Source organism: Manacus vitellinus, unplaced genomic scaffold, assembly GCF_001715985.3.
Source record: "Manacus vitellinus isolate BGI_N305 unplaced genomic scaffold, ASM171598v3 scaffold_8_pilon, whole genome shotgun sequence".
NCBI lineage: Eukaryota > Metazoa > Chordata > Aves > Passeriformes > Pipridae > Manacus > Manacus vitellinus.
In genome coordinates this window covers 26,465,931-26,487,622 of record NW_021940864.1, presented here as the reverse complement: position 1 = coordinate 26,487,622, position 21,692 = coordinate 26,465,931, and the positions used below count along the sequence as shown (strand labels likewise).

The following is a 21,692-nucleotide window of genomic DNA, read 5'->3' as shown; positions in this document are numbered from 1 at the left end:
TGCTTTATTTGAAACACAGTTTTAAGTCTAAGCCCATGAAAAAGAGCAAGAGAGATAAAAGATCCAAATAAAAATTACTGCATTTAGCGCCTTCCAAGTCTGGACCTGTTTGTAGCTTTCAGTTCTGTTGCGAGTGGTCCAGGAGGCTCCACTGTGCAAGAAAGTGTCATGTAGATCCTTAGCCCAGCCTGCTGCCACAGAATAATCTGCAAAGCTGGAACCTGAGTCTGCAAATGAAGTTTCATTTATTGCTTGAATGGGTATAAGAGAAAGCTAGGGGGAAACTGAAGCTATTCCTATACCTTGTCTTTATTGTTTATTCTGCCCCCCCCTCCTTTATCTGTGCAGGTGATAAAGTCTGCTCGAGTTATGAAGAAAGCAGTTGGCCACCTTATTCCCTATATGGAAAAAGAAAGAGAGGAAAGGAGAGCCAAACGAGGCAGCATAGAGGAAGAGGCAAGATACAGTCTGTAACTCTGTCACAGCATGCTCTGACAAATATAGGAATTATTTATTACTAATTATTTTTACTGCCTGGAGAGTTGATGCAGTCTTATGCAAACTGACAATCTTGGCATAATTTGAAGTTGGTCTGAAATTCATGAAGTGCAGATCTTGTGTTATCACAAGTTTCCTGATCGGTGCCATAAGCCTTTGTAGGCCCTTTATACTGATGTAACTTAATTTCTTGTATTTTTGTAGGCATTTAGTTGTAGTGTTACTTATTCATGATACTTCTAACTTCATGGCAGATTTTGCCACTTGCTTCTACTACTTCTGCCCTTGCTGAACTCTGTAACTCCCTTTCCATGTTCAAAGCCTGTCACCTTGTTTCTCTTTATTCAGCCCTTCCCTACTTCATAGCCCTTATCATTCTTCCAGCTAAACAAACCAATTTCTTCCACCCTTTTTCTTCACAGATTGTGACTTCAAGAGATGTTGTTATGATAGAAGAGTATGCTCACTGCATGTGTAGCCATGACCAACTTGCAGGGGAAAAGTGTTATGAAAACAGGGTCTGACTATAGTTGTCTTCTCATGTGTGTTTTGCCACCAGTTTCTGAAAATTACTTTTTATCTAATATGTAAAATATATTTTAAAGTACCCAATGATTTTTGGATTGCTGTGGGCCTTTATTGCAGTTCCTGTTACGCAGCCGGTTGCTGATGCCTGAGAGTAGTTTTATCAACTACCTGTGAATATACTTGAAGTAACTGCTTCCAAGTTTGGTAAATGGAATATGTGATAGGAGCAACAGAAAAATGAAGATACAGGATGTACCTTGTTTGTCCATACTGACAAGACTGTATTCAGTAGAAAAGAGAGTTGAGATGAATTGGACAAAATCCCATTTATATTACTCGTGTCTGCTGTTTTTACTATATTTATAATGTGATAGGTGCTTATGGTTTTGGTTGTTAAATATTTTTCTTCTTCTCTTGTCTTTCTCTGACTATCAGATTTAGGTTTGATGTACATTTACATTTTCTTAGTCCTGTGGAACCTTACCTTGTCTTCATGAGTTCTCAGAGACAATAGCTTTAATCAGAACCTAGTTTTTAACACAGACAAAAAAGGAAGAACAGCAGAATTTTTTCTAAACTGTGATATTTGTCTATTTCCTTTGGGTTCCCTTTTATGGATTTTTGAATGGTTCCTAATTCTTCCCTTGAAATCTTCTTACATGACATCTTTCTACTTGCTGTGGATATGTTGTGTAATTGTCCAGCATAAATGTAACAAATACAGTAAATAATTTAGAAAGAAAAATGACCTGATAATCAAACCTGACTAATCTTAATGGAAGCAGGAGAATACCTGGTCTCTTTTCCCATGCTCTTTGTGGATGCCTTCTCTGCTGTATCTCAAGTGGATCTGTTCTTTGGCTGTCACGAGTTACCTTTCTATGTGTCATCTCTCTCCAGCTCATGCTGTTCCCTTTTATTTTAATTCAGATGGCAATGCTGGTATTTTGCACCTTCTGGTTTGTTCTGATGCTATCTAAAGTCATTGAAAATTGTTGCCCCATTGCTTCCCTGAACACTGGATTAGGATCTTCTCTGAATCATCTGGGACTTAATTCTCTGGTTATAAGAAGTGAAGTGGAATTTGGGAGGTTCTTAAAAAGATAGCAAACACTCTTGAAGAAAGTGTAGATGTTCTGGTGGCTGAGGAGAACAGGAGGGAAAAGACAGGACTTCTGTCCTCCTGCTTCTTCTACCTTCTGCTGGGAAAGGGATGTAATGCCTTCCTCTTACAAAAATATGTTGTCACTGTGTAGAGAATTGGGGAGTGAGATAAAAGCAGCTGCGTCTGTCTCCAAAGTTAGATGTTGACTTAAAGGAAAATGATTTGCAGACTCTGGTAACTGATCTGTCTGATGTTACCCAGGCTACTGTAACCTCCAGGACTGTTTTAGTCACAGACTGCCAGGAAGTGCAAAGCATTGATAGTTACATTTGAGGATAAATAGCTGTGGCTGCAGATCTCTATGAAGATTAAAAAAAAGAAACCCTTTGGATGTGTGCCCAGAACTTGAGGACCTCCTTGCTTAAGACAATTGAAATCACAGTGTGCCCTAAATAGGGTTTATTTAAAGTGGCATGTGCTCTGACCCATGCTGTTTGCTGCACAGCACAGATTTTTCTTCCTGTCATGTGCAAAGCCAATTTGTATTAAATTTTTTTTTATATCAATCACTAATTAAATCATCATTAGTTATTAGGTGTGATACAATGTGGGGCAGCACTTTTTGTTTTTTCTCCTGTCCTTGATTAATCTCTTTCCCCAAATTCCTCTTACATTCCAGCAGTATATTTTCAGCTGCAAAATTTTTGTTGATGTACTGAGATGGCTGACTTACAGACCTCCATCTTCCCTTCCCTGTTCCCAGTCTTCTGTAAAACAGAAGCACTGGGAAAATAATAGATTTTGGTAAACAGCAGCATTGGTGGGGATCCAGAGATTTTATTCAACAAATGTGTTAGGACCATGGGAAATACTAATATCATTCTTGGTAATATATAAAGATTTTTTTTAACCCATAATATTGCAACTACAGAAGGCAATGTAGGTTCATGAAAGAGAGAGCTACTCAGGATGTCCAGAAATATGACATGCTTCATAGAAGGATAATCATTCGGTTCTGCCATCTGCAAAGGAGATGAGATACTGTCTGGAAAAATATTTTGTAGTTCTGCATAGAATATGCTCTGTACAATTTAAGTAGTTGCTTACTGCCATCTGATTCTGCACCAACTCAGACGTACCAGTGTTATAGCCTGGAGCTGCTCCAAATGACAGCAGTGATTATACAATTAAAAATGTATTGCCGTGTCCTGTGTCCTGGTGGAGAACTGCTATGGGAAGTTTCACTGTTGCACTGTTGGTAGCACCCTTGGTCAGGCTGAGTGCCATCTAACCGAGGACCTTCTTGTGACAGAACAGCTTCCCTTCTTCAAGCAGATCCTTCTTCCAACCCGTTTGTTCAGCTTGGGTAATCTGAAGTAGTGTGATCACTGCACTGAAATGTCTCCCTTGCTATTTGTGTTGCATAAAAAATGGTCTCTTAGCTTTTGCTAATTCCTCTAATGTTGCTCTAATGCTAATTTCCTTCTAATGTTGCTGTTTCCTTGTTCTTCTCAACATTGCATTGAAAGATAGATCTTGATGCAGAGATAGGCATGTTATTATGAGTATTCATGCCCTTTTGTTCTAAATATTTAATCTATTTAATCTCTTTATTGGTGAGGTGTATATTTGGAGCAGAAGTACCTTAGGAGTTCAGTTATTGCACTGCACAAAACGCTATCCAGATCTGAAATAGTTTTATCAGCTATTTTGTTTTTTTAAACACAGATTTTTGAATAACATCCATGCAATTTGCAAGAATAATTCATGTGCAAGTTTCAATTACCTGGATCTTTTAAAATAATTTTTATAATTTACTGTATTATCTCCACTATGCTTTGCAATTACTACAAAAGGAATTTGGGACATGGATTGGGATTGCACTGTTGAAGAATCTGTACAAACATACTGAGGCTTCTGAGTAATTTAACTCTTGTGTTATTTCTTCAACTTGCAGGATCCTTATCAGGGTACAATAGTATTAGCAACTGTGAAAGGAGACGTACATGACATTGGCAAGAACATTGTGGGAGTTGTTCTGGGCTGCAACAACTTCAGGTAAAGAGACTAACTGTGAACACAACTGTATATGCATAGATAATTAATACCTTAGACTAGCTTTAGCTGTGGTGATAGCAGAGATGGGCATTTCTTGGGAATTGTCCTCTATTCCCCAAGTTGTGATTGGGAACACAGATCATGGCAGCTTTACTAATGAGTGGGGCAAGATGGAGTATTGCCTCCTCCTTTAATACTGTGTTTCCTAATAAATTGGCATCTGAGGTGAATGCAGTTTAACATCAGTGGGAACATAAATAAGAACATCAGTTTTTGTATTTGTTTTATTTCAGTTAAATGTAATAAGTATGATGTTTTATAAGTATAATGTCTGAAGAAATGAGATACAACAATTGCAGTGGGCAGTACTGTGTGTGGGTTGCGTTGAGAAAAAAGAAAGTCTTGTAAGATTAGAATGAAACTTCTAATGTGTTTTTCAAGCTGTTTGTTAACTACGAGATTTAAAAACTTGCTGGGGTATGTTTTGTTCAATAAGAGGTGAGTTTCTGAACTTCAAAAGTTAGAACTTCAAGAAAAGTCAGGTCTTTCATGGCCTGTCTATGCACAGCAGGGTTGGCAACAGTGCTGGAAGGAGTGGTCACGTTCCCATCAGTGCCCTTTGTCAAGGGTCTGTCAGGTGTTGCACAAAGCTGAATCACCTTTGGAACTCTGTCTTATCATTCATTCCTTTAGTTTTGCTTTGACTTTGAGTTGTCATTTGCTCTAAAAAGAGCCAAAATTATCCCTTTATTTTAAAGCACAAAGTGTTGAAGGCAGTAGCAGAGCTGTGTATATGCAATATATTCAGTTTAATTTCCTCTTGAAATTCTGTCGATTGGTTTCAGGCTTTCTTGAGCTTTATTTACACTTACTGAACTGAAGCCATAGAGTTTTCTGTCACCATGAGTAGTGTGAGTGAGGCTGAATGAAAACAGCAGGCTGGGGTGGCTTACTTGAAAAAATAAAAACCTTAGCAATGGCTAGGGTTAATAGGATTAAAATGGTAATAAGGGAAGTGCAGTGTCTCATTTCATAAAATGTAAACTTTAATAAGGCATAACTTTGATGTGAATCATCTTATATTCCTAATATAAGATATGATGTCCACAAAACCTTTTTATGTTATCCAAATAATGTCAGAAATGCCATTGCTGTTGACAGCCCTGGTAAGCAGCTAAGCACCAACCAGTCACTTCCACACAGCCAACCTCAGTGGGATGGGGAAAGAGGAAAGGAAGAATGAAAGCAAGAAAAATTGTGAAGGGAGAAGAATGTTTAACAAGTGAAGAGGAAGTGAAAGAAGAGAGAAAATAAAAACAAAACAAGTGATGCTAAGGCAATCCCCTTGCACCTCCCATGGGTACACTGGTGCCTAGCCAGTTCCCGAGTCAAAGATGGCTAACCCCTGCTAAACCCCTTACTCTCCTTTTTTATTCTGAGCTTGACATCATATGACATGAAATATTTCTATGGTTAGTTTGGGTCATCTGTCTGGTTGTGTCTACTCACAGTCTATTCCTTGGAGGGTTAGAGTAAGAAACAGAGAAGACCTTGATGCTGGGGTACTGTTCATCAGTAGTTAAATTTTAGAATGTTAGCAGTATTGTTTTGGTCACAGATCTAAAACACAGCACCATACCAGCTGCTGTGAAGAAAATTAACTCATCTCAGCCAGACTTAGTGCAACCACAAAAACTTATTTAACTAAAAAAAAAGCCTCTTACACTTGAATTTTCTTAACTACTATGCCATCTGGAACTCTGACTTATTGAAAATTTTGCCCGACCCAGAGATGTTTCCTATATTAAAATTCCCAAAAGTAGTCTTAAGAGAAACAAACAAAAATCTCAATTTTAACTTCAATTTTAGGTCAGCTATTTACGGTAAGGGAAATGTATTTGCCCTTTAGCAGATATTTTATTTATTATTTAAAGGATCGTGTGTCATCTCACTTCTTTTCACAGAGTTATTGATTTAGGAGTCATGACTCCATGTGATAAGATATTGAGAGCTGCTGTTGAGAACAAAGCAGGTATAGAGAGATTTCATTAGTACTTCTGAATTGTTTGATTTTTAAACCACACTTGCATTTTTTATTGCTGCTTATTGCATTCCTATGCTGTCTATGATTTGGTCAGACTATCTTCAGAGAAATCAGAACTGCTGCATTAACAATATTAATTATTTAGCATTTGGCACTTCTGTGAAACTTAGCCCGAGGAGTTGAAACCCTGTATCAAAAGGACAATTCCATGAGAGATTCTTTAGTATTTGTTTTACAGATGGATAAATGGAGCCTTGAAATGGTTTAGGTAACTCCTTGTTGGGTCTTAAAGCAGTGAAAGAACTTGGCATTTGGCTTGCCAGATCAGTGAGTGTGAAAGCAAGAATGAATTGTTGTAATAAATAACGAACTTTCTGAAACAAGTTGCAGTTGCTTTGAAACAGTCTACTGCATCTTGGAAAAGATAAATTGTGTGGAACATAGATGGTGAAGTTTGAAAGTGTTTCCAAGAGCAGAGCTTATAATTATTGTGTCTTATTTCGGTCCTCAGTGCTGAGCTTCTGAGGCTTGGAGCTTGCTTATCAAAAGTACCGTTTATTTATTGTTGAAACCAGAGCAGTAGATGTTCACCAGCTGTGAAGACTGGGAAATATCTTAAACTGGGGATTTGGAATCATTGTCATTCTTGGAAAGCTTTTACTTTTTAATTGGGTCAAACCTTCCTTATAGGCTCACGACTACCCTGCTTTTTATCTCATTTTTTTCTATCTGACACATGAAGTTATCTGGTGTATGAAATAAACCTTTCTGTAATAATTTCTGTGTCTTTCTAGAGTGGATTTGCTAAACCCCTTGTGTATGTGTGTTTGTAAATTTGCAATAGATATAATTGGCCTGTCTGGTCTCATCACCCCATCTTTGGATGAGATGATTTTTGTCGCTAAGGAAATGGAGAGATTGGCAATAAAGATTCCTTTGCTGATTGGAGGAGCAACTACTTCTAAGTAAGATATCTCAATTGGGAATATGGGCAATATCTGTGAAAATAGTGTTAAGTAGGGAAAAAGAAAATTTACAGCCATTTTTTTACCCCTTTCCCCATTTTTCTGTAACATACATACTGGTATGTATTTACTTATGATTGACAGTTACTTCTTGTTTTAGAAATCCTAGAATACAGAGGTAAAATGTAGTCAGGACATAACAAATAATGGACATCTTAAACATTTAATTTTTACAAGTGTGTATTTTGCAAGTGTATATTGTATGTGGAAGTACTGTATTTCCTCTAAAAGTTCATGCACATACGCGTGTGAATACAGTTCTGTTCTTCCAACAGCTTGAATGTTCTACTTTGATTCATCAAAGTATTCCAGAAATGCAGGATTTTGAGACTAGAAATGATCATGTTGACATCAGGGAGCTATTATCTTTAAGGAAGTTACTGTATTTTCCTGGATCGTTGTTTAGAAAGCTGATGACTAGGCTGAGTCTCCAGTCCTGTTCAAACAGGCCTATAGGGGATAAAGTCTAGCTGCTTGCTTTGAAATACTTAGCATGTTGCATTTGATAGGCTGAGCTTTTCTGTTGATATCTTGTTCTCTCAGGTCTGTTCAAATGAAATAATAGAGTTACTATGATTTCCTGAAGATCAGTGTTGACAGCTCACTGACACCTAGTCTTAACATTACCACAGATGTGTTTTGGGCACGTATAATGGCCTTGGGTCACGCTTTGCTGACTCGTTTAGGTTGCAGTGTGCTTGAGTAGGTGACAGCTCAGAAGACTGCAGAGGTCATTTTTTGTGTAGCTGGTAGTGGTGTTGCTTTTGTTATCAGAGCAGCACATATTGTAGCCAGACCTATTCTGTATTTCTGTCTTTAGCAAATTGTCTCATAATCTGACAGATGGTGGAGAGTAGGCTCACTACCAGTCTTTATTGTTCCTGTAATTATAATGCAAGGTTCACTGTATTCTTTTTCTCCTTCTCCCTGTGAGTCTCTTCCTACGACTTTGATACTGACAACAAACATGGAGGGTTTTTCCTTAAAAAAAAAAAAAAAAAAAAGCAGGAGTTGAGTGAAGGGAAGGCTTTATTCTAGGTGGAGGTCTTAGGAGAGCCCTTTCTTCAGATCATTTCAGTGTTTTCACACGAGGCATTGTGGTCTTGTAATCCATGTCAAATAACCACCATCAAACAATTTTGTAGAATTTATTCACAGAGATGAATGTAGCTAAGAGCGAGGTAGCACTAGTTTTATCCTTGAATATGGAAATTACTGAAGAGTATATACTTAATTTTGAATACATAAACAGTAATTTTATTTATGTCAACTGTATATAAATATACACTGTGTCTCACCTAAAAAATCTACTGCGCAGGCTTGAAGGGTTAATGACCTTTCCCAAATCTTCGCTCGTGAAGACTGGCCATCCATATAAATATACACTTATGCATGTGCCCAGACACAATACAGTGTCTATAAAATATATGTCAAGTAAAGGTATTCTATATGGAAGACTGGATTCGTAATATATATATTTAATTTTGCTTTCCCAGTCTTAAGCTTAACTTCATGTGTACATTCTCAGACGTTGTATATGTGTTAGAGGTTGCTAATGAAGAACCATCTACAATTTTTTTTCTCTGTGAAAAGTAGACGTTGTTATTTGGAATAAGGAGACCATAAATATTTTGAAGGGTGTAAGGTGAGGTTAGTTTGAAAGAGAGAGAGGATGGATTTTGTCTCCAGAATCTGTACAATAGAGTTTCTTCATAATTTACAGTAATGATGATGTTTGCGTTCTTACTGTGCTGCTTTGGTAAATTCAGATGCTGAGAAATAATAGTGACATTCTCTCTGTGGTAAAGTTTATTTTTTAAAAAAATATAAAAATTAGTATGTAGTGGTTGATACAGTGCCATTGTAGGACCATGTCCTCTTTGTTTCCTTTGTCTGTTTCTATCAGAACAGAAGATACAATATCTTTGTAAAACATATTGCTGCCAAGATCAGAAGTGTGTATCCTAGCAGCAAATTCAGAAGGTGCTGGACAGTGTTTACACAGCTGTGTTGCACAGTCATCAGTAAACCTCTGTGTTCAAGTGCTTTAAATATTTGACAGCACCTGAAGAAAAAGGAGATCTTATTTCAGCTGTGGAAGGTTGCTTCCTGGAATCAGATTTAGATCTTATTTAAAGAATGGTGTTTGACCTTAGCATGCAAGAAAGCAAACAGGGCTTTGACCTATAAGGTCTTTGTTCCTACACTTGCTTGCAGAGTTTTGGCAGGACTCTGAGCAGAGGTTCTCTCATCACTAGAAGCTGTTAGCAGCGTTCCTTTCTTTATCAGAGCAGCACATGTAGCAGACCTATTATGTTCTATATTTATGGCTTTAGCAAATTGTCTCATAATTTGACAGACAGTGGAGAAGTAGGATCACTACCTGTCTTTATTGCTCCTATAGTTATAATGCAAGGTTCACCGTATCTTCAAGATGCAAGTTTGTAATATTTATTGACCACTGGCAGAATTCCTTCTTCAGGGGAGTAGAGGACTTGAGCCTCCAATTTTGAAGTAGAGCCTTGCAGAAATGGAATAATCATCCCTGAATTAGGTTAATGCTAATCTATAGACCCAGCATGTGGGAGGGAAAAATGTAAGATGAGCAAAAAGGATTAAAAAAATTGTTAGTTCTTGGTAGGCTTAGTTTGGAACATTGTCACTGAAATTTTCTGAGACTCAAACTAATGAGTTGCTGATTTTCATTCAGCTGGTAAGACAGTGAGGGAATGTGAGTTGGCACGTTATTTATGGAGTGTTCTGATACTCTTTGAAAAAAAGTGTTTATGTACCTATTATTAAAATCTGTGTTTAATGATTCATGTGTAGCAGATGGACAAATGAATTTCTTTTGAAGTTCTAGTCTATGATTAAGTCAGGATTTATTTCACTGGGGGTTTTGTTTGGTTTTGTTGGGTTTTTTGGTTTTGTTGTTTTTTTGTGTCAGTTGTGAAATGCTCACTCTTTTTCTTTTTCATTGAAGAACACACACAGCTGTTAAAATTGCCCCACGATATAGCGCACCTGTAATTCATGTCCTGGATGCATCCAAGAGTGTTGTGGTTGTAAGTTCTAAATTATAGTTTTTCATCCATGCAAAAATACATGCCCTGTTTTTCTGTTGAGCTTCTCATTCTTCCTCTAAGGCTTAATGTTGTAGCAGAAAATTGAAGAAGCACGACAGAGACAAGTTTCTGAACTACTCTTGCTTCAGTTGTTTTTTTGCTACCACGTGGTTCTCTCACCTGACTTATGTCAGTTATTGTCACTAGGTACTTTTATTTAAATGCCACATTTCTTTAGTGAGGGTGACATTAATTCTGAGTCCTTGACTGTAGTTTTGAGATATTTTATAGTGAAGAGCAATAGAGTTAGATATGAACTGCTATTCTCTCTAATTTGGATATATTTCTGAAGTTAGTTAGATGGCAACATTAGTAAAGAGAAACGTGCTGCTGGAGTTTTTTGGGCTGGATTCTCTTTCAGAGAAATGGGTGGTCTTAGCTGGCAAATACTTACTTGTAAGAAGTAGGCCAAGCAGCGTGTTTTTTCTGTGACTATTAGTTTTTGAAGTTTTTGAGTATTTTCCTGTCACATCTTTTCAGAGCCAGACTTGGCTCTGCTAATACTACCTGTGAAGTAGGGCAGTGCTCTCAGTAGTACTCATATTCCAAATATGGATAGTTTGAATAGTTTGAATCTCATTTGCAGATTATTTGTAAGGCTTAATTTAGTGTTGCCAGTTGTAATTGGAAGTGAGTCCAAAAGAGACTGCTTAGTCTGAAATTCATACTCTGTCCTTATTACAGTATGTTACAGTATGTACTTACTGCTTTCTCTTTCCTGGTTTTTCAGTGCTCCCAGCTCTTAGACAATAGTGTAAAGGATGATTTCTTTGAAGAAATATTAGAGGAATATGAAGAAATTAGACAAGAACATTATGAGTCTCTCAAGGTACAAATGTAATTGATTTAGCGTCGTTTGAAGTGGTTGGCACTTGCCTCATTACTCTTGGTTTCAGCTCCTTATGAAGAACTTCAGGTGTATTTGTTCTCATTTAAAACTTGCAGTAGAATTGATTGAAAACTTCCAGAAATGCTTATGAAATCAAATTTTCTAACCTATAAGGGAAAATTCTGCATGAGTCTAACATGTTTGGCAAATCCTTGATTGTCATCAGTGGCTAATCAATGGTATCTAGGACACCTCCATGGAGCTGGCAGTCAACCTACAGGAGACTTGTGCTCTCCTAGAGCAGTAGCTGAAAATGGGAAGCTACAGCCAGGATAACGAAAATGGCACTGGTGGCTTTTGCTGGTACTGAGCCACACTGTATTTTAAAACATGCTTTCCTAATGTCTTAGTCTTGTGTAGGTGAGGGATCTGAGCAATAGGAGAATATCTTGCTGTACCTGTATTTTAGTGTATTTTGAAGTAATGAAGGAACCTCTGTTGTAGTTCAGAGGAACTAGAAATCTTGTAGACCAGGTTTATTAGAAGTATACAGGAAAAAATAATGGTATGGTTGTGGAGTAATCTTACTTTACACCTGTGAACTTGGAGTTGTTGGGACTGAAATTATTGGTTGTCACATTTATCCTGAAGAGTATTTTGAACTCTACCACGAAGTCAACAGTTACAGTTTATGTGTCTGAAAGATGGCTGGCTTTCTGAAATTAACCTTTACGTCTATACAGGAAAGAAGATACTTGTCTCTACAGCAAGCTAGAAGAAAAGGTTTCCATAATGACTGGTTATCAGGCCATAAACCGGGTCAGTTTATATGTTGTTGTTTGTTGTTGCTGTGCCTTTGTTTTATTTAATGTATTTATTTAAGATATATTTTTAATTAAATTATGCTTGATTAAACTTCAGAATATAGCAGTGTAACAGCTTGAGTAAATTGGGGTCTGTCTCAGCAAAGATCGTTTTGCATAAATTTGAGTAATTGTTTCTGCTTTATTTTTTCACAGCTCATTTAAAAATTAAATTTCAAAAAAATTGGAAAGAAAATCCTAAAACAATGAGTTATGCATAACATGATATAGTCAAAGAAAAATCTAACGACCACTTTGAAAAATAATGTCTGCCTGGCTCATTACATTGCAAAGCTTACTACACCATACTTGGTGTGCTATAGTTGTGACGTGGCACACAGGTTGTGACATGGCATTTCCATGAAATTCCTCCTTACACTTTTTCCTACCGTTCCCCCATCGTTTTTTGTACTGGGTTGCTTTGATTTTTTTCTCCTTTGAAATTAAAGATTAGAAGTGTAAACAGCATTCCACAAGAAGTTGCATCCTGCAGTGACATTAACACTGCTTTCTGTCATTTCATTTGCAAGACTCAACAAGATGCTAACTTTCAATAGGTCATCTTGATAAAGGTTGTGTTATAAAGTATTGAACAGCACAGAGAAAACAAGTGAAAAGCTTGTGGCTTTGCACACATATATCCATCTCGCGTTTTCACTTGTGTGGATGCATCTAAACAGGTGTGTGGTGGCTGCAGAAGTTCCTAGAAATTACATAAAAAATTACAGAAATATTCTGCAGTATCATGGCATGTAACATGTCTCTGTGTAGGGATTTGTAAATATGAAAGGTATATATGCTCATAAAATATGTTAGGTATTGGTAAGTTGTGTAGGTTTTTTTCGGTGTTCTGTCTTGGCCAACATTCTGGCCACTGAAGTAAGTTCCAAAGTATAACAGCTAATAAGTCTTGATTTATGTGAAAGAACAAAAGGCCTTAGTTTTTCTATTTCAACTTTATATGCCTTTTATGTTTTTTGTAACTGTGGAGTGTGGTATGACTTGGGAACAGTATGACAATGAGAATTCTAAGACAATTAATTTGGAAGAGGTCATTTGCAGTGGTGGAGTCTGGTGAGCATCAGTTATGCAGCACATATAAGAGCAATGTTAAATTATTTTCAGCATGTCAAATCGTACTTCTGATTCCTACAGTTAAACCAAAATTCATCGGCACAAAAGTCTTTGAAGATTATGACCTGAAGAGGCTGGTAGAATACATTGACTGGAAGCCCTTCTTTGATGTCTGGCAGCTTAGGGGAAAATATCCCAACCGGAGTTTTCCTAAGATTTTTAGTGATAAAACTGTGGGTGAGTATTGAAATTTATTTCATGTAAAGAATCCTAGCAAGCCTGCACACACCAGGTCTGAAACATGCTGGCTGAAACATTTTGTGCATTTGTTTTTTTTTCCCCCCTAAAATATATGTTGTTACAGCTATATAGACATAATCACACTGAAGTCTCCCTATTTGCTGTAGCTGACAGATCACTACAGTCATCAGAGAATTATGTGGAAAGTGAATCAATCTTCAACAATTCTTAAACCTATTTAGCCAGTTGTGAAAACATACTGTTTCTAAAGGGATTTTTTTTTTAAATTTTTTTTGGCTAGGTGAAGAAGCAAGGAGAGTTTATAACGATGCGCAAGATCTACTGAAAACATTGATTAATCAAAAGAAATTACAAGCCAGAGGTGTGGTCGGGTTCTGGCCAGCTCGAAGTGTTCAGGATGATATCCACTTATATGCTGTGGAAGAGGCAGTGGGATCTTCAGAACCAATAGCAAAATTTTATGGCTTGAGGCAACAGGTACAATGACAGCACATTTGTTAAGTGAATTTTTTTTCCACTGCATTGCAAGAATGTAATAGAAGTGCTCTATTAAAATCTGTAGAAAATGGGCATTGTAATCTGTCTGCAGCTGTTGTCTTGCCATTTCTTTCAGTAATAACAAGATCTTGTTTGTGGTGATCCAGGTATTTGTACTGTAGTATTTGTAGTGTTTTGCACTGTAATAGTTGTACAAAATGCTTTATAGGTTGGATATTTTCAGAAATGATGTGCATTTTCCATCTTAATTTTAATATTTAAGATATCCTAAAGCAATGTGCTGTATAACTTCATTACATGGATCTTGTGTTGCTAAATTAGAACCTAATGAACCTTAGTTCTCTAATATCCCTGGATTCTGCTTTAGATGAAAAATTCCGCTTGAATGTATTAAAGGTTAAAACCCAGTTAGAATTAAAAAATCCTGGAAAATAAAGCTCAGTGGAGATAAGTGTTTTTGATAGTCTTAATTTTTATGTAAAATTCACCACATGGAGGGGCAGTTTAAAATTAGTTGGCTGCTAATTCTGATTGAGCTAATCATTATTTTAAGTATTCATGCTTGAATCAAACTTACCTAGATTTGCATTTAATTTGATAGATTGAACTTTCAAGATATTCTGCTTCTCCTTTTTTTTCCTTGTCTTCTGATTTGGCTTCTTCATAGTTTACATATTCAGAGTCATCAAACATGGTCAGAAAAAAAATTTCAATGATTACCTAAATTTCTGGAGTACCGTATTCTGTAAGGACAATCATGTGCCAACATTGCAGGACTGTACTAAGAAATACATGACTAAAGTTCTTCTGTTCCAGTTCCCTGGAACAGATTATCTGTAGCATGGAGATGGATTGTGACAATCCATGGCAGATGTTTATATAAAATGCTCTCAACAAGCACACATGCAAGGCTGTTCCAGAGCCTTATGGCCTAGTTAAATATTTTGATATCCCATGTAAATCATGTTTACTACTGTTACTTTTCCTGGCCTTTTCCCAGGGTTCTCTCAAGAAGAATATCTGGTTTGATAATATTCTTGTAAAGGGTTTTATTATTGGAATACTGTTATTTTCCTTAGTCTTTTTTATCTTATATATCCCCAGTTATTCAGGCTTCTCTCAAAGGTTAAGGCCATGAAAGTCTGTGCTATTGTGCATACTGCTCTTCTGGACTCTCTATATTTTAGCTACATCTCTTCCAGTCTGATGTATATAGTAATTCAGCAGAGTCTTCACCAGAGCAAAGTAGAAGCGAATAATTGTCTTCTGTTTCTTATATAAAATTTTCCTTTCAGTACAGAGAGTTGAGTTCATGACATTGACACAGTTAGGATAAATCTAAAAGTTGGGGATCCATTTAATATTTTCCTTAACTCTAATAATTACAAAAGAACCTCAAAATTAACATAGATTTTATCTGTGTGGAAAAAGGATATTTCTTTGGTTTTATGGTATTTATGGTATTTTATGGTACTTTATGGTATTAACCTAGTGGGTTAACAGGCCATTTTTTTTTGTTTTTCAGGGTTGAAGGTGTTTTATTTGCTTTTAAGATGCAGTTGGGATTGAGTGGAAAGCATTGTTAAAATATTGTCATAGAATAGGAATCTTCAGCTAAGTGATAAAGTGATAGCCATGAAATAACTTTTCTCTCTCTAAGTTGGGTAGATTTACAAGATCTGTGCCACTTCTTAAATAGCAATCATGTTTCCACATGATATGATTCAAAATTTCTTTTTAGATGCTTAGTCACCTCTTTCTGTTACCTTTTTTCCATTTTTGGAAAAGGATCCAGTGAGCAGTATATTTCCTATTCCACAGAATCACAAAATCAGTTGGGTTGGAATAGACCCCTGAGATCATTGGGTCCAACCTGTGACCCAATACCACCATGTCAGCTAGACCATAGCACTCAGTGCCACATCCAGTCTTTTCTTAAACACCTCCAGGAATGATGACCCCACTGCCTCCTCTGGCAGCCCATTCCAATGTCTAATTGCCCTTTCTGTGAAGGCTTTCTTCCTAATGTCCAACCTAAACCTTCTCTGGCACAGCTTAAGACTGTGCCCTCTCATCTCATCAGTTGTTGCCTGGGAGAAGAGGCCAACTCCCACCTGGCTACAACCTCCCTTCAGGTGGTTGTAGAGAGCGATAAAGTCTCCTCTGAGCCTCCTCTTTTCCCAGCTAAACAACCTCAGCTCCCTCAGCTGCTCCTCATAGGGCTTGTGCTCCACAACCTTCACCAGCTTCCTTGCCCTTCTCTGGACTTGCTCCAGCACCTCAATGATCTTCTGGAAGTGAGTGGCCCAGAATTGGACACAGTACTTGAAGTGTGGCCTCACCAGTGCCAAGTACAGGGGAAGAATCCCTTCCCTAGTCCTGCTGGCCTCACTGTTCCTGCTAAGGCCAAAATGCCATTGGCCTTCTTGGCCACCTGGGCACACTGCTGGCTCACGTTCAGCTTCCTGTTGACCAGCACCCCCAGGTCCTTTCCCTCTGGGCCACTTTCCTTTGCATAAAACCCACTTGAACTTCATTTAGAATTCAACCTTTCAGTAGTGATAGATCAATTTTGTTTGTTTGTATGTGTGACTACTGTAAGGTCTGCATCATGGGCACAGTTTTGTCTGGATTACTGAGCACATAGTTTTTACCATGAGAAACCAGGAGTGTTTATAAACTCTCACAGCCATTCTATAGAGGGAATTGCTGAAGAATTTCCAGTTTGCTTATCAACCATCAGTTTTGCTAGCAAATGTGGAATCTGTGAGGGGTAGAGAGTAATTATTGTTCCTCTTACCCAGCTGGCACAAGAGTGTTCCTTATTTTGTAATAATTTGTATCACAGAAACTTCTGAGTTGGAAGGGACCCACAAGGATCATCAAGTCCAGCTCTGAAGTGAATGGCCAATACAAAGATTGAACCTACAGTATAAGCTGAAAAAACTTACTGGCTGTAAACAGAAATAAAATATCTCTATATGTGTGTTCAGCGCAGCATCTCTTCTATGGCATTTTGTTCTTCAGTGGTCTGAGCATGCTCTGAGAGAGGTGGTTTCCTTCTAATTTAACTACAGGAAAGTCACCGTGGCTCAAAGACTAGTTAGGTGTTTGTCAGAAATGCCTTAAGCCCTTTAGTGTTAAAAATACTGGTCTTTAGCTTAGTAGTGCACTAATAATGTATTTTTAAATGTTCTGATTTATTGCACTGATTTTGTTACCCTAGGCTGAAAAGGATTCTGCCTGCACAGATCCATATTACTGCCTCTCTGACTTCATAGCACCAATGGATTCTGGCATTCGTGACTACTTAGGCCTGTTTGCTGTGGCCTGCTTTGGTGTAGATGAGTTATGCAATGAATTTAGGAAACAGGATGATGAATACAACATCATAATGGTAAAGGCTCTCGGCGATCGGTTGGCAGAGGTATGAGGTTTCCTTGCAACTTTCAGCAAACTTACAGCCACTTCAGTGCAGTGCAAGCGGGGTTAGCTCTAGGTGTGTATTTCAAGCTACAGCACAGTTTCAGAAATCATAATTAGTTGCCATCTAAAGATATTTACTGAAGTGGGAATTCTTCCTGAAGGGCAACTGTTGCTGGCAAAATAGCAGTTCAGAAAAGTTGTTGCCCACTTTCAGCTAGAGGAAAGGACCTCTGCTAAAAAGAGCCGCAGTGCATACTTATATCTGATCCTAGCATGGATGCAAGAATGATGTAGCCTTCCATAGCTAGACCTGGATGAGACACAGATGGTCAAGACCTAGTGACTATAATGATATGTCGCTACCATAGGTTAATGAAGTTACTTTTTAGGTTACTTGTCCACATCTTTTGAGTATGTAGGATTTTAAAGCAGGACAATCAAAAAACTCTGATCTACCAATAAGAGAAGAAACTAAAATACTTGAGTTAGCAAAATAAGTTTTGCATGTGAATTTTAATTCTGTCAAATTTCTCACCAATGTTAAAAGCTCCCTTAAAAATTAAAATGGGAAGGGGAAGAAAGTCTCTAAGACACTGTTTGTATTAAATAGCTATTGCATCATTCTGTACAAACTAAAATACAAAAAAATCTTTTCATTCTATTCCAAGGCATTTGCTGAGGAGCTCCATGAAAGGGTTCGAAGGGAATTCTGGGCTTACAGTAGTACTGAGCAGCTCAATCTCTCTGACCTACGCAGAATTAAATATGAGGGAATTCGCCCTGCCCCTGGATATCCAAGCCAGCCTGACCATACAGAAAAACTCACCATGTGGAAACTTGCAAACATTGAGGAAACAACAGGTAACTCTGCTTTACTGAGATTCTTAAACTGTTTTTATGTGAATGAAAGATTGACATTCCAAAAATACAGTGAATTGGGTGGTGCAGAACTACATAAAATACTGATATGCTTCTAGGATTTGCTCTCTTCCCCTTTTCATTGCCATTTTTATTTGGCCTCATTCAAGGAAGAATTTTAAAAACACTGTCAGTGCTGTTGGTGAAGGAGTTGTGTCCCTAAGTAGCAGATTACATGCAAACAGGGTTCTGCTGCACAGAGAAAATTTCTAGCATCCTTATGGTTGCAAGAAGACATTCCAGATATAAACAGGAAAAAAAGCCAATTCAGCAGTGTGTATCCTGGTCCACAGGAACCTTGAAATGGTAATTCTTAAAAAGGAATGAATTCCATTTGTTTTCCTCTGATATTTTACATGTCAGATGTTTCACTGCTCCAAAAATACCTTCCTGTGTTTCAAAACCTCTTGCCAAAATCTCCCAGGTTTTTTCCTTCAAACTGTACAGTTACTTTACAGTAATCATAATGAAAGTCTGCAGTATATTTAAAGGTCTGTGGGTTTTTTTAATAGTTAACAAATGGAAAATGGTTTCTGTTTTAATTCATCTGAAACCTTCTTGGGTTTTTTGAGTTTGCTTGAAGCTGTCCAACACAAAAAAGGTTTTGAATTTGTGCTTATTCTCAATTGTTCTCAAGAATAAGAGGATTCTCATTCACTTTTCCAGGAATTGGTTTAACAGAATCACTAGCAATGGTACCTGCTTCTGCAGTTTCTGGCCTCTACTTTTCCAGTCCCAATTCCAAATATTTTGCTGTTGGAAAGATATGTAAAGATCAGGTAACTTACGCTGTTCATTGTAGTAGTGTTAGAACATTTAAAAACATCTAATTAGCAGATGTCTTAAAAAATTTGTAAATACTAAAAGCTAGAGTTCCAAAATCTCCATCATGTTTTGTGGTCTCTTTGCAGGTTGAAGATTATGCACTGAGAAAAAAATTGTCGGTTGCAGAAGTGGAGAAATGGCTTGGACCCATTTTGGGATATGATACTGAACAACTCTGATACTTGTGGGTGAACTTTTTCTTTGTGATGGTCCATTTGCCAGAAGGAACAAGAAAAGACTTCCCACTGAAAACAGCTTTCTTCCATCCATCCATCCATCCATCCCAATAGCTTGTCTGATTATTTTAAATTTTTGATCAAGGAACTTAATATTTCAAATCAAATCTGCTCTGTGCCCTTGGCTTGAGACCATGAATGCATTTTAGCTCTCTCACTTGTAGCAGCATCCTTTTATTTATTTTTATTTTTTTGCACAAAGTAGAGAAGCTATGTGTAGGGTGGAATGTGGAAAATGCAAAGCTCTCCTGTCCGCAGGAGAAGGAGAAATCAGAAGCAAGAATTTCTATCCCATTGGCTGTGGATATACGTAGAACAGAATTTGACTTGTGTTATTTTAATGTGTTTGGCAAGTCCAGGGACAGAAATATGATGTGATTTTTCTGTAAAGTCACAAAAGGTTTTATACTGACTGATGAGGAGCAACTGAAGTACAACAGATCTCCTTTTTTAAAATCTGTCTGCTCCGTGTTTAGGTCTTGTGATTGGGAACATAGGTTGTTCTCGATGGTGTTTAGAATAATACAGTGTGCTGGATCAATATCAGAGGTGCTGTATTGTGAAATGGGATGACTGAGGCCATGGAGTTGTCTGCTTCATGCTTCCCCTTCCTTTCAGCAAGTCACAATCTGTTTCTACTCCGCATAAAAGGTACTGGTGCTTCCTACCTTCGAGTTATGTTGTGAGGCTTAATTCATACATGAACAATCATTTGTATGGGAAAAATATGAGAAGCATACTTGTTACTGTAGACAGACAGAAAGCTTGGAGCTGACTTCAGTGTTTTACAAACTCTTTAACCTTCCAGATACCTGGATTTTAAAAGCAACTAGTAGTAATACTGTCATATGTAACAGTTAATATCAGAGACATATTCTTCAGATTCAACTCTCAGTGATCTAATTGTTCATAGCTTTTAATAATCTCTGAAAAGTGCCTCAAGTATTATTTAAATGCTAATTTAGTAAAATATTGTGAAAGAAACCCCTCATTTTTTCTGGTCTCTAATTGTAAATAAAAGACCAATCTTGTAAAGAGAATGTTCTTTTTAATAGTTTATTGCAATCTATGAATAGCTATATAATTTTTGTAATGTCTTCATCTGACTTTATGCTAAAAGAATCATCTTGTATCAACAGTTTAATAAAGGTTAAGCTGTCAGTGGTGTTATCTCATTAGAATCCTTTAAATGCCAACAATAAAATGTGCACAATAACCTAAACAGATAATGTCAAAATGAATATGCACATTGTACTATGAACCTGAAATTATAAGGGCTGCTTTTTTGGGGAGGGGGGGTAAAGTAGTTGCATAAGTGTGTTCTTAACTGAATGTTTTAGAATGGCTCATCCTTTAATGACTTACAAAACTAATTTCTATATGGATTCCCACCCTCCCCCCAATCCATGTCAAGGGACTTGAGACATGTCCTAGTTGATCAGCTGATTCTTGTTGTGGGGATGGTAGAACACTCATTTAGATTGCCAAAAATACAGTAAAACATTCTTAATATAAAGGAGACTTTGTTCCTGAAACACATAGCTTGCGAAAATTGAAATCCTCTTTGCTTTGTTTTTGGTCCTTGCACATTTGTAAATCAATTTAATGCTCTCCTCTCCAGCACTCTTCCATGTTCTTACATTTGGAAGCAGAGTGCCATATTAGTTTGTAAATTTGATTGTGTGAATGGGGTCAAAGTTTGACTTGCACAGTTTTGTTTGTTTATTGATTTATTTTCCTGAAATCAGTGGCAGACAGTGAGTACAGCTTTAGCAGCATCAGAGTGACAGAGCTGTAGATGTCCCGCTGTCTAACAGTGGTGGTGTTACCTTGCATACAAGCAGAGGGTTTCAAATGGTGTGCCCTTCACAGATGGCATCATACACTGAGAAAAATCTTCATCTTTGCCTACAAAACTTGTCATTGGGAGAATCTGTTTGGAAGAATTACTTATTGTTATTATGCAAATGTTTTTACCAAACACATTTTCTTTAAAACTTTGGTTTTTTAAATTGTCAATTGACACTTTGGATAAGACAAGTTTTCATTCTCTCCAGAACAAAGATAAATTGTGAAGGAAAAGGGTCTCCTAGTTGTACCAGGTAAGACTACTTGACAGTTTTAGAATGCATTAAATATTTTTTGCAGTACTTTTCTAAGTACTACTAAGAAGAATCCAAGATGTAAGAAATTATGAAAAATTTAGAATGCTTTGTAAACAACTTTGGTGTAGTTCTTGAGAGTAATTTACTTTGGTTACTGATTTTTTTCTTGTAAGTCAGGCCAGCAGCCCAGAGATTAAGTTTTGAGGCACATATTTTATGACTGTCAGGGAATACTATCCCTAAGCCTGCCCCTTCATTATCAGGTCTGTTTCAG

The 21,692-nt window shown here is 37.2% G+C and overlaps 1 protein-coding gene across 4 annotated transcripts in view; it reads left to right on the top strand.

Moving 5' to 3' along the window:
• The window catches only part of MTR (5-methyltetrahydrofolate-homocysteine methyltransferase), a 44,992-nt gene extending 24,463 nt beyond the window's left edge, over positions 1-20,529 (top strand). For all 4 annotated transcript variants that reach the window (XM_008920158.2, XM_029965044.1, XM_018085211.1 and 1 more), the window contains 13 exons: positions 349-456; positions 4,089-4,189; positions 6,154-6,221; positions 7,078-7,198; positions 10,242-10,323; positions 11,114-11,212; positions 11,956-12,031; positions 13,231-13,386; positions 13,691-13,887; positions 17,135-17,335; positions 18,003-18,195; positions 18,919-19,031; positions 19,164-20,529. In XM_008920158.2, coding sequence (XP_008918406.1) covers positions 349-456; positions 4,089-4,189; positions 6,154-6,221; positions 7,078-7,198; positions 10,242-10,323; positions 11,114-11,212; positions 11,956-12,031; positions 13,231-13,386; positions 13,691-13,887; positions 17,135-17,335; positions 18,003-18,195; positions 18,919-19,031; positions 19,164-19,256 — 1,608 coding nt within the window. In that variant the 3' untranslated portion in view covers positions 19,257-20,529. The remainder of the gene's footprint in view (positions 1-348; positions 457-4,088; positions 4,190-6,153; positions 6,222-7,077; positions 7,199-10,241; positions 10,324-11,113; positions 11,213-11,955; positions 12,032-13,230; positions 13,387-13,690; positions 13,888-17,134; positions 17,336-18,002; positions 18,196-18,918; positions 19,032-19,163) is intronic.
• Positions 20,530-21,692: the final 1,163 nt, after the last annotated feature.